At 41.1% G+C, this 12,914-nt stretch overlaps 1 protein-coding gene across 1 annotated transcript in view; it reads right to left on the bottom strand.

Moving 5' to 3' along the window:
• Positions 1-12,914, bottom strand: part of LOC115459243 (poly [ADP-ribose] polymerase 2-like) — a gene marked incomplete at its 5' end in the record, with an annotated part of 45,235 nt that overhangs the window by 19,466 nt on the left and 12,855 nt on the right. The window contains 5 exons of the mRNA XM_030189101.1: positions 2,007-2,070; positions 3,310-3,448; positions 6,023-6,182; positions 6,973-7,075; positions 12,551-12,626. Coding sequence (XP_030044961.1) covers positions 2,007-2,070; positions 3,310-3,448; positions 6,023-6,182; positions 6,973-7,075; positions 12,551-12,626 — 542 coding nt within the window. The remainder of the gene's footprint in view (positions 1-2,006; positions 2,071-3,309; positions 3,449-6,022; positions 6,183-6,972; positions 7,076-12,550; positions 12,627-12,914) is intronic.

Raw genomic sequence — 12,914 nt, 5'->3', positions numbered from 1 at the left:
ATGCGGAAACACGGAGCCAATGAAATGACTTAGGAGAGGGTTAATATGAGCATAACGACACTGACAGAATAGAAGTTGTACAGCAGAGTTTTGAACAGACTGAAGGGGAGAGAGATGGCTTAATGGGAGACCTGTGAGAAGCAAGTTGCAGTAGTCTAAACGAGAGGTGATGGGAGTGTGGACAACGGTTTTGGTAGTGTACTCAGGAAGGAAAGGCCAAATTTTGGTGATACTATAGAGAAACAACCTATTTTAGCACTCTATTAGATACGTGCAGGGAAAGAGAGAGAGAGGAGTCAAAGATAACCCCAAGGTGATGAGACAGGGAGGATGACAGTGTTATCCACACAGACAGAGAATGGGGGAAGAGGAGAGATGGGTTTAGGGAGAAAGATAAGTTTAGTTTCAGATGGTGGTGAGACATCCAGGCAGCAATGTGAAATATATTTTTGCCTCCCAACCAATATTAATAATTTCCTGCCCATAGTATTACGGTTGTGCCCGTAGAAAACGCATTCTCCAGTAACCTCTGGTAGATCTCAGATACTAAACCTTTACTGCAAACCAGAGAGTCACCATCAGCTTTCAGATACTGTCTTCCTCCTGCTAAAGCCTGTTCTGTGCTGCATTTTACACAGGAGATTCTTAACCATAAAAACAAACACCGAGATGCATTTTTCAGCAAATTGCTGTGGAAAGTAAGTCCCCTTTTTTTTGTCCTGCCTGTAGCACGTTGCACCTGTATCACTTGGGGGGGGGGGGGGGGGGGGGGGAGTTGGTATACTTGGGGAACCGAGGGCCACCACATAAAGGGGCTAAGTGGGGATGGGCATGATAAGCTTCTGAGGAGAGAACTGAACCTCCCTCTGCAATGCTACAAGACAACCAGAGAGAAGTCCATACAATTTTTAGGGGTAACCTACGGCTTTTGTCAAAGAACTAGTGTTTGTCAGGGGGAACCTCAAACCAGGTTACTACGTTCTTAAGATGGACAGTTTTTGGTATAAAATGAAGTCTACCAAACCTAGACCCCCTCCCCATCCTTTTGATCCTTAACTCTTGGGTTCAACCCTTCCACATGAAGTTAGGAACCAGTGGTCTCCTTTATAAAGCAAATGGGGACAGACTTATAGACCTCAATATACATACTCTTGAAGAGCAGTGGGAGAGAGGGGACATGATAGAAGCATTTAAATATCTCTGTGGAATTAATGTATAGGAGGTGAGCCTTTTTCAAATGAAGGAAACCACTAGAATGAGAGGGCATGAGATGAAGGCTCAGGAGTAATCTAAGGGAATACTTTTTCTCTGGAAAGGGTGATGGATACATGGAATAGCCTCCCAGTAGAGGTGATGGAGACAGACTGTGTCTAAACTCCAGAAAGCATGGGTCAGGATTGTGGGATCACTTAGGGAGAGGAGGTGATAGTGGATGGTGCGGATGGGCAGACTGGTTGGTTCATTTGGCCTTTATATGCCGTCATGTTTCTATGTTTATGCAACTCAATGTAAATCCACAGGGGGCATTTCAAGTGCTCATCTTTATTTTGGATTTTCCTCCAGCCAGGACTGGGGTTAGGGTCCATCTAGACCAGGAGTTCTCAACCCAATCCTCGGGACACACCAATCCAGTCAGAGTTTCAGGATACCCCCAATGAATATGCATGAGATGGATTTGCAAACAATGGAGACAGCACTCTCTCATATGCAAATTAATTGTGGGTATCCTGAAAACCTGACTGCCTTGATGTATCCCAAGGACTGTAGATACTGATCTACTTGTGCCTAGGAGTTCTTCTTCTCCCACACTGCTGCTTCTGAAGACGAGTAACAAACAATAAAACAGCAAATATGATGCTACTACACTTCTGGTACTAACAGTGAACTGTGGCTCCAAGAGTGTGTGTGTGTGACGGAAGGAGAGACAGACAGACAGAAGCACAGCAGCCTTCATGTGGAGAAAAGGTATATCCAGAACCTTAGGTGAGCTTTCAAGGGCGTCTTACCTCCAGCAACTGGATCTTGTCCTTCAGGTCTTCTTTTGTCCTGATCAGGGATGGGGTTCTCAAGCTGGAAGGGACATAAGATTTTCAACTGGGAGCTAGATTAACAGTGGGGTTTTGCTGGCATTTTCAGAACTAGAAAAAAGCTTTTCAGATCATTTAGCAATAAAAATATGAGGTCACATGTTCAGGTTTATTTTTGAAAACTGCCTCCCTAAGGTACAATGAAGTCTGGACAAGTGCTGAAAGTTTCTAACAGCTCGTTTTACTTAGTTGCTCCTGCCAAATAAGTCTTCATCATCCAAAATTCATGTAGGTACATTATTAAGACCAAAAAGGGGTATAATATTTTTTTCTCCATTTAACATTCTATTTTCAAAATATTAAGAGAATTAAAACTACGTATAGCCATAAGAAGTAAATAAACATATCATTCACAAATCCGTCGTTTCACTCATTTCAAAATGACAGAAAAATGCTCAGAAATGGAGAGAAAAGCCATAAAGAAAATGTTCAAGAAAAAAAGATTCCAAAAACAGAATCAAAACATGACCACCTGGATTCAGACTGCCATGCAGACAATTAGAAATAAAATTATGATATGGAAGTTAAAACGTATTTTTTAAAAAGTTCATCTTAATATTGTGTCAATCATAACAGATTCTCTTTGCCTAATTTTGCAGCTTGAAATGCAAAGTAAATGCTCAAATAGTTTAACCTTTTATACCTTTAGGAGATAGAAAATAGGAAACAATTATAATTCCTCTTCCTAAGTGCATTCTGTTAATCTTAAAATGTTCATGAAAATAAGTGGGTAGAAGAATGTGGCTGACTTTATAAAGAAACCATGATAATTTAAATAAACTTTTCACCTCCATGGGAAGCCGGTGCAGTTTTACATAGAACAGATATTATGGGGGGGGCAAAAGAAAGTCTATGAGGAAACTTTTGGGGGAGGCAACAAAAGCCACGTGTACAATACAGGGTGGCAATCACAGGGAGGGCAATTTTCAAAAGCCACCGACATGTATCAATGGTTATCTGAAAGGGTTGAAAAAAGAGTAGCTTGAAAAGTGCCCACCCCACAGTGGAACAATACCTATCTTTACCTGCATTCGGTGAAGACACATCCGGTGACAGAGGCTGCTACAACCTGCTTAATGTCAGATTTTCAGAACTACTTCAAGCTGGAAAAAGCAGCTACACATCCTGCACTACATTTTCACAGGTACAAAGCATCCGATCTGGGCACTTTGGTTACTGTCCTCAAAAAGCTCTGAGGGGCAAAAAGAAGCCAGTTTCTCACCCAAAATCGTGAGGAATACGAGTATAAAATTCATTGCAAGCCTCAACCAGAGCCTTCCCAGTTTGCTGTTTCTTGATACAATCCTCTATTTTCTTCAGAGATTGGTATCCAGCTTTGATTTGCTCCTCGGTGAGCTTACCTACAAATAATGGGGTTTCATATCAGAATAGTACTGTCAAAGCATCATTGAAGTTAAACACAAGTGAAAGGCCTGCAGAAATGAGGACGTTATAATGCCTTTGTATCGCTCCATGGTGCAACCTCACCTTGAATACTGTGTTCAATTCTGGTCACCGCATCTCAAAAAAGATATAGTGGAATTAGAAAAGATACAAAGAAGGGTGACAAAAATGATAAAGGGGATGGGATGACTTTCCTATGAGGAAAGGCTAAATTGGCTAGGGCTCTTCAGCTTGGAGAACAGACAACTGAGGGGGGAGATATGATAGAGGTTTGTAAAATAATGAGTGAAGTGGAATGGGTAGACATGCATCACTTGTTTACTCTTTCCAAAAATACTAGGACTGGGGGGGGGGGCATGCAATTAAGCTACAAAGTAGTAAATTTAAAACAAATTGGAGAAAATATTTCTTCACTGAACGTGTAATTAAATTTAAAACAAACTGGAGAAAATATTTCTTCACTGAACGTGTAATTAAATTGTAGAATTCGTTGTCAGCGAATGTAATAAAAGGCAGTTAGCTTAGCAGGGTTTTAAAAAGGTCCTACAAGAAAAGTCCATAAGCCATTATTAAGATGGACTTGGGGTAAATCCACTGCTTATTTCTAGGATAAAAAACATAAAATCTATTTTACTGTTTTGGGATCTTGCCAGGTACTCGTAACCTGGATTGGTCACTGTTGGAAACAGGATACTAGGCTCGATGGACCTTTGGTCTATCCCACTATGGCAACACTTAGGGTCTTTTATTAAGCTGCGGTAGAAATCAGCTGGAGGTAAATGCTGAGACGGCCATAGGAATATAATGGGCATTTTGGTGTTTTCTGCCAGCTGATTTCTACCATGGCTTAGTAAAAGAACCCCTTATGTACCTCCATTTGAGGAGTTTCTCTCCTGGATCACGTTCCAAATTTGAATCACTTGCACTCCCAGAGCTAAGTTAACCAAAGCAACCCCCTGAGTGCTAGTTCTCACTACAACCACGTCCATAACTGGAACTGGACCTGCAGCTAAAGGAGTGGAAGCTGAAGTCGGTGTTCCCTCAAGCGGAGTCGCCCAACTTCCACCTGTGCAGCCGCTTCCGGTGGGGGCGTCCGTTCATTGGGGCCTAGAGAAACCCCTTCCATGCTACTCTGCGTGTCCAAGGGCAGCAGAGATGCCAAAGGAGGATTCCCCTTTGGAGCTTCAGGAGATCTAAATGCCTGCAAAAGAAGACTGCTTCATCCCAGCGAATACCCAGGCTCCGAGGTGAAAGCCTTGGATTTTCCCCTCCTTTTCACCATAACATCAGGTAAAAGGAGCTCCAGAGAGAGGAAGAAACCGGAGGTGCCAGACCTGACACCTAGGCATCTTTGCTCAATGCCATCTTGTCTCTTCGCAACCCTGCAACTACTGCTTTTTAATTATATATTTTCTGAATAAGGCGTTGAGGGGATTTTTTTTTATTCTTTATTATTCTCTTTTCGTGCTCTTTTAGTAAAATGCACTAGATTTTCAGTTACTAAAGCTCAAGATAGGAAATTTCCGTGCAATAGCTGAAAATCTAACACAGCAACTACTGGGGGAAATCCGTGAGTTTTGTTTTACGGGTCCTGTGTTCGTAGTATGCGGCACTGAGAGGGGATTTAGTACAGTATTTGCAGTGTGCTGCAAAATGATTGAACACTCATTCTCCACTCATACCCCATCCCCTAACACAAAAGGCCCTTTACCACACAGTAATCACTAGAATACCAAATGACCCATTAACCTAGTCATGTGCCAGCATTAATATGTGCTTCATCACGCAGTTAAGTGCCTGACTGACTTTAGTAAAAGGGTCCCTTCTGAGTGGACACTCCTGATTTTTGTTTGTGCTTCTGTGGTGAACCCACTTCTCTTTTTACATTATTACAAACTTTTGACATTAGATATCAGACGAGAGAGGTACACGAACGAACTAAGTTAGGGATTTTTGTTCTTACCTGTCCAAGACCTTAAAGTGCAAAAAAGAAGCACAACTGGGGCAGAGTTGAACAAATCGACAGTCCTTTAATGCACTGGTTCCCAAACCTGGTCCTGGAGGCCCCCCAGCCAGTCGGGTTTTTCAGGATATCCACAATGAATATTCATGAGATGTGGAGGCAGTGTATGCAAAGCTCTCTCATTAATACTCATTGCAGATATCCAGAAAACCTGACTGGCTGGGGTGAACCAGGACCAGGTTTGATAGCCATCACTAATGAATAGACTCAACACGGTGCCGTGTTTCGGCGTTTCTACACCTGCGCCAGGGGCCAATTAGAGAGTTCTCTCGAGAAAAACACAAATGTATCATTGTTCTTCAGAACCTTTGTGCTGTTTCTGCACGTGGACCTTTGGACCCTCTCTTCTGCTACAAGATCGTAAAGTGCAAATGTGGAAAGCAGAAGAGATTCCTTGTAAGCAGTCCTGCTCTATGACGATGTGGACAGGAGCAACTGGTCACACTGGATGGCACAACATCATCTACCATAAAGCACTGTGTCTATAATCAGGTATCTCGTTGCTCACCCAGTGGTGCTTTCTTGGTGTCATATTTCATCTCGATGATCACTTCCTCAATGGCTTGAATATTACAGATTAGCTCTATGAGGCTCTGAACCCGAGGATCCAGTTTAGACTCCAGTTTTGGAACTTTTGCAGTGTCAATTTCCACTTTGTTTTCATCATCCTTGGAGGAAGAGACAGAGAATCACAGTACAGAACAGGAAACCATATACAACAGACTTTACACCAGTTTTCAAAGGGAAAATATTCCCTTTCAAAACTACCCAAGTAGAAGTCTATAGACAAATTTGGTACCTTTTCCCAGTAAAAACAGGCACATGCTTTCGGAAATACAGAAGTACGCAAGTATAATCCTCACCCAACTTCACTCCAGAAACGCTTCCACACGTGAATAAACTTGTACAATTAGAAGCATTACATAGCTCAGTTTATACTCATACGAGTGGGCCACTTTCAAAAAGACCATTTTCATGTGTAGAATAAGGGTTTATGCATGAACCTGCCTTTGAAAACAGCCCTCAGAGAGGAAAGGTCTAGTAATGAGGGAGTGAGCAGATGCCTCCATGAAACACATTGTTGTGAAGCCTGGGTTCAAGCCCCATGTCTTCCACTAATGCTCCTTGTGATTTTAGACGATCTAGAATTCATATTTAGCCTGCATCACCCCGGCACCTAATCTATAGAGAATTACCCCTATATTGCATAAGGTCCAAAATCAAGTAAATTGAACAAGAAAAAAAAAAATCTATATTAGTAGTCTTGATACAGCTATGTGTGAATGAAAAGTGTTAATTCAGTCATTTTTATTTAGCCTTCCACTTCACAGGTCCCATTTGTGTGGTGACAGAGATCATCAATATTTTTTGGAACCATGGTGAATTTTTTTAATTGCAATATTTCTTACAGTTTTAACTGGGTATTCATTTGATGGGGTGGATCCGATGATTTGTTACCTGGGTATTTTTTTTATATTCCATCTTCAGAATATCATATTTCCCTGTAACCTTTTCAAAGCTTTCTCGTTCTGTCCAGCTGTTCTTTGTCTTGTCAAAAAATCTGAAAAAGATGAGATGAGATTCAAAGAGAATGCCATTCTTTTCTACTCCCCAGGCAGCAAAAATCTATCCCAGATGATTAACACATGTCAAGACTAATCAGGCACACAAATGGGAGAAGTTATCCGACAGCAAGTACGACAGAACAGCGTCCCAAAACTAGAGTAAAGTTCTGAACGTGTGCACCACTATTTAGTCCCTTCAGTTTAAAGTTCAAAATCACCTGTGTGCCCAATTAATCCTTCTGTCTAACCACCATCCCTGTTTGAGGGCTGGACCAGGCAGATTTCAAGGGCTGTGGCTCTTGCCTAGTTAAGTCTGACTGTAGCCAGTTTAGCCAGGGTACACATTGCCACTGGAGATGAACAGCAACGCAGATTACCCGACTCACTGTCCTTTTTCAGGGAGTAAAGAAGAGCGTATTTATGTCCAAGTTGTGGGGAACTTTCTCATGGGTAGAGAGCAGGCCACTGGGGGATGTGGCCATCAGGCTACCCTATCATGACAGCACCGAGTGTATGGATCATATGAAACAAGGGTTCCCGCTACAAACTTAGGGGCCTTTTACTGAAGGGTTGGCCATTTCCGGTGCTTACCCAGTGGTAATTGGGCAGTTCTGCACGCTACCCAGTTAACACAGAAGCCCTTACCGACATTTTATATTTTTATATTTTTGTTACATTTGTACCCCGCGCTTTCCCACTCATGGCAGGCTCAATGCGGCTTACATATTGTATACATGTACTTATTTGTACCTGGGGCAATGGAGGGTTAAGTAACTTGCCTAGAGTCACAAGGAGCTGCCTGTGCCTGAAGTGGGAATCAAACTCAGTTCCTCAGTTCCCCAGGACCAAAGTCCACCACCCTAACCACTAGGCCACTCCTCCACTCCAATAATTTTTGCTATAAAAAGGCAGATTAGAAATTGTCCGGTAATTATTGGTGAGTTGATATCTAACGTAGGTAGGGTCTTTTAGTAATTCTCTCACAAATGCCCTTTTTAAAGTAAGGGGCAACACGTCTTCTGATAGTGACTTCACTATTAACTGTGTAGTTTGGGGAGTAATTGCTTTCATCCCTTTCACAATTGATGGTTGACAAAAGCACTGGGTAAGCACCGGAAATGGCCAACCCTTCAGTAAAAGGCCCCTAAGTTTGTCAATGCCCCCTCCGAAATGGTTCACTTACTGCAGTGGCCGTTTCTTTTTGTTAAAAACAAAACAGCCTTTTAACTGTTGTGCTAAAAGGGGGCCTTAGCGCACGTCAAGAACAAGCACCGATGCTAGCACAGGACCCCTTTCACTGCAACTGGTTGGTTGTAAGTCCTCCGAGGACAAGAAAATACCTTCTGAATGTAAAACTTCTGAAAAAGGCATAAGCTAAATTGAAAAATCATAACTTATCTGGCTATAGTAACTATTACTGGGGGCGGGGGGGCGGGGAACACCTTTCTATAGTAAACATTTTAGAACTAAGGATGCCATTGGCGACAAAGATTGCTTCATATGAGAAGAAAGCACAGGACTGATAAACTCTGACATGAAGATATCCCTTCATGAATCTAGAGACAACCTGATGATAAGCCAGAGCCTTGTCTATGAAGACATGATTCTACCACCTACATTCTCTTCTGTCAGGTTGGTGGGCCTATCACTGTAAGATAATTCTATATAGGGGCATCTGCATTTAAGAGCAGACAACGTGCCTACGTCAAGCCAATTCTATAAAGAAAAGTAAAGTAGACACCCTACTTTCCTTTACAGAATACTAGCATAACAGGCCAAAAAGGTGCCTATATTGTAGGCAGAAGAACTAGTGACAGGGCTGGTGATCATTAAAAAAACACAGACAAATTATAGAGTTCTATAATCTACGTCCATATGAGTGAATTCCACCCATGTTGCTACATTCCAAGCATTTATTTTCTTCCTAGTAACTAACTTCGGTTTCCTCTGAATTTTCTTCTGCAACTTTGTATCATGATCCTGATTTCATTGTCCTTAAATTTTCTTTTCAGTAGACAAGAAATGCGATGGAGCACTTTTTACGAGTTTAAGTCTGGATCAAATTAAGTTTAACTTGCAGAAAATTAAGAATGCTTTTGTCAACCATCAATTGTGAAAGGGATGAAAGCAATTACTCCCCAAACTATACAGTTAATAATGAACAAGTCACTATCAGAAAGCATGTTGCCCCTTACTTTAAAAAGGGCATTTGAGAAAGAATTACTAAAAGACCCTACGTTAGATATCAACTCACCAATAATTACCGGCTATTTCTAATCTGCCTTTTTATAGCAAAAATGATTGAAAAGAGTGTGAATGATCAGTTGATTGATTTCTTGGATGCCCATCAAATACTGAATAAATTCCAACTTGGTTTCCGTGCAGAGCATGACACAAACTGTTACTGTTGATGCTTGCTACTATTCGTCCGGTTTTGACATTACATTGTTTGCTTATATTCTGTGTATATTAAGTTCAATGTGGATTACGTAGTAAAGAGAACTGGGAATAGCCTAGAGAATTACAAGAATAACAAACTTAGGGGCCATTTTACTAACGCGAAGCAAGTCAACCGGAGGATCGCCATGCAATTCGGAACTACCGCCAGGCTACTGCAGGAGCCCCACTGCATGCCATTTCCTGCCAGAAATATATATTTTTGGGGGTTGCGCGGCAGGGGAGTGCCTGGCGTTAATTGAGTAGTGCTGCATGCTGCCCTGTTTTCACCGAGATACCACAGGAGCCCCTATCACCTGATAAATAGGAGGCGGTAAGAGCTCCCCCAAGAAATGGCCATGCGGCAAGTGTTCAACTTACCCCATAGCCATTTCCTTTTTAAGAAGAACCCCCCCCCCCCCCCATTTATCGGGTGGTGGTAATAGGTGGCCTTGGCGCATAGCAAACCCACGCACTACCCCACCACCACAGGGCTCCTTTTACTGCCGCTTGGGAAAGGGGCCCTTAGTATCTTTAGATCTCTCTCTGCTGTCTTTGATATCATCAATCATAAAATCCTATTAATACGTCTTCAAACAATAGGGATTTCTGGGTCTGTGCTTCAATGGTTTTGTCTCTCTTCTTTCTACGAGACAATTTTTGGTAATTAAAAGAGATCATTCGAGTCCATCAGGAGTTCCGCAGGGCTCAGCCCTTTTGGCCAAGTTAATATTTTTTTAAAGCCCTTATGTGCACTTTGGGACTGGATTATAGAATCTGTGCTGATGATAAACTAGAACAACCCTACTCTAAGGCTTTGGACTTTTTAAACACCTCATTGAATTTGATTAACCAACAGATGATGGTTAATCATCTACAGTTGAATACGAGTAAGATGCAAATTATGTTTTTTTATCTAGTTATCCAGTTTTATCTTTTCCAAAATCCTGTTTGATTGATGGTGTGGAGATTCAGTTTACACAAAAGGATTTAGGACTTTAGGTGTTATGCTCAAGTCATCTCTTACTATGTGCAATCATCTATATATATAAAAGGCAACCCCAACGTTCTGAAGCCTCCACAGAAGTTGAGGCGCCCGAGATATCCGGTGTGCCCTGGAGTGTCTGCACCGCCCTCGCGTCAAAACGTCATGACGCGTCAAAACGTCATGACGTCGATGGCGGAGCTATTGACACTCGAGGGCCGAAACGGCCCACAGCGAACAAGGCAAGTAGCTTCGAGGGACGGAGGGAGGGGGCCCCTTGCTAGCGCCCGTTTCATTCCGCTCAGAAACGGGCATTTTTTCCTAGTCAGGTTAATAAATGATCAAGACAGTCTTTTTAAATTAATAAAAGTTGTCAGACATTTCAAGCAGTGCTTCCCAAGTCCAGTCCTGGAGTGCCCTTTGCCAGTCAGGTTTTCAGGATATCCACAATTAATATGTATGGAAGAGATTTGCATATAATGGAGGCAGTGCATGCAAATCAAGTTCATGCATATTCATTGTGGATATCCGGAAAACCTGACTGGCAAAGGGTACTCCAGGACTGGACTTTGGAAACACTGATTTGAAGGACTTACTAACTGCTGATAATTTTCGAATGGTAGTGCAGAGCACCACAGTCCATGTTTTGACTACTGTCAGAGCTTATTGACAGACATCCCTAAGCGTTATTTGAAATCATTACAAGTTGCTCAAAATGCTGTGGCATTTATGAGTAAAGGGCTATGATCATATAACCCCGACCCTGGTTACATGAAACTGGTTGCCTATAGAATTTTGGATTTGCTATAAAATCTTAATGTTGGTATTTAAAGTATTGACTGGTAAGTTTTCCCCAGTGGTTTCTGCTTCTTTGACGGTCTTCAACAGCTAACCTGGTAGATGTACCTTCTATAAGGTAATAGACCTTGAAGAATACAGGTCTGATATGCTTTATATCATGGGTCCTATGCTTTGGAATGCTCTGCCTCCAAATATTTGCACACTAAGAGACTTAAAAGATTTTAAGATTGCTTAATGACTGTTTTATTTCAGCAAGCTTATTAATTGGCCTGATTAATATCACTGTGCAGCAGCAAAAGTAATGACAGTGGTACGTGTTCATTTTGCTATGAAGATAGAGCAGAATATAAATCTTGTGAAATAATAAATAAAAATTGCTTTTCCCATGTTTTATAGAAACGTTTAAATGTCCGACAGGTTTCAATCATCTATATCCCCAGTTCCTTTATTCCTATGAATGGAGATGTGTAACAGGCAGAGTAGAGCAAGCAAAGCAGAATAGCTGTGAGAAAAGGGACTTAACAGAAGATCAAAGATGAAGATTAACAGTGAGGTGACAAAGGAGGCGGTAAAAACCAGCAATCGGACATAAAATAATACAAAAATAAACAAACTTCTTAAGTATTAAAATCATACAAAGTAAACAGTATGGCAAAAACATAAAATCAAAAATATATATAAATGACATTACGAAAAAGAATTGCCAGACAACTTATAGGAACATAATGATTTTATTTAGAAAACATTGTTTAAGACACATGATTGTTAGTTAAGATATACAAAATTTCTTTCTAAAAACAGATATGTAAATGTGAAGGTATCTAAATGGTTGGTTGCAAAATCAAAAACTGTTTCAAAAGGTTTCATTTTTGCAGTGTGACAAATTTTTTGCGACACCATTTATATGACATATTTGATTTTTATATATTTTTTTAGAAATTGAACATACCCCTGATGCAGGCTGAAGCTGAAACGCAGCATGTCAAGATTTATATTGGTTTTATGATTTTATACACAAATTCTTTGCCATAATGTTTAGTTTGTATAACTTTTTTTTTTCAGAAAAGACATCTAATACAGACATGGTTGGTGTGCAGGCCACCGAGACAGAGACCAGATGCAAAATGGGTAGAAGAGCTAAAGAAGCAAAGTAGAGGGCTTGGAGGGAACTGCCCAGAAGAAAGGCAGGGTGGGTGGATTAAGATAGTAATTGTAGATTGCACAGAGTCACCTGACATGAGCTCCTTACTTTTTCTGGAATATTTCTTTAGCTTTCTCCAGATCCCCTCCACAAGGCACAAGGGATTTCTGACCAACTTTTCCCACTGATAAGAACAGAAAACTGAAGTCAGGAACATACAATAATTCTTTCAATTCATAGCTCAGCTTTCCACATAAGTGCTCCAAGCGAGAAATAATTAGCATTGGTAACAGTAAAAAAATATCAGTTTAGCCAGTATAATTAGACAACAGAGGACCAGGAAAAATGAGATCTTACCTGCTAATTTTCTATCCTTCAGTCTCTCCAGACTATTCCCTATAAGTGGATATATGCCCTCCTACCAGCAGATGGGGAGACTGAGAACTACTAGTGACGTGACTCTATTAAGCTC

This window comes from Microcaecilia unicolor, unplaced genomic scaffold, assembly GCF_901765095.1.
Source record: "Microcaecilia unicolor unplaced genomic scaffold, aMicUni1.1, whole genome shotgun sequence".
Classification (NCBI taxonomy): Eukaryota; Metazoa; Chordata; class Amphibia; order Gymnophiona; family Siphonopidae; genus Microcaecilia; species Microcaecilia unicolor.
Note: the sequence above shows the minus strand (reverse complement) of the source record. Positions and strands in the feature narration are given on the sequence as shown.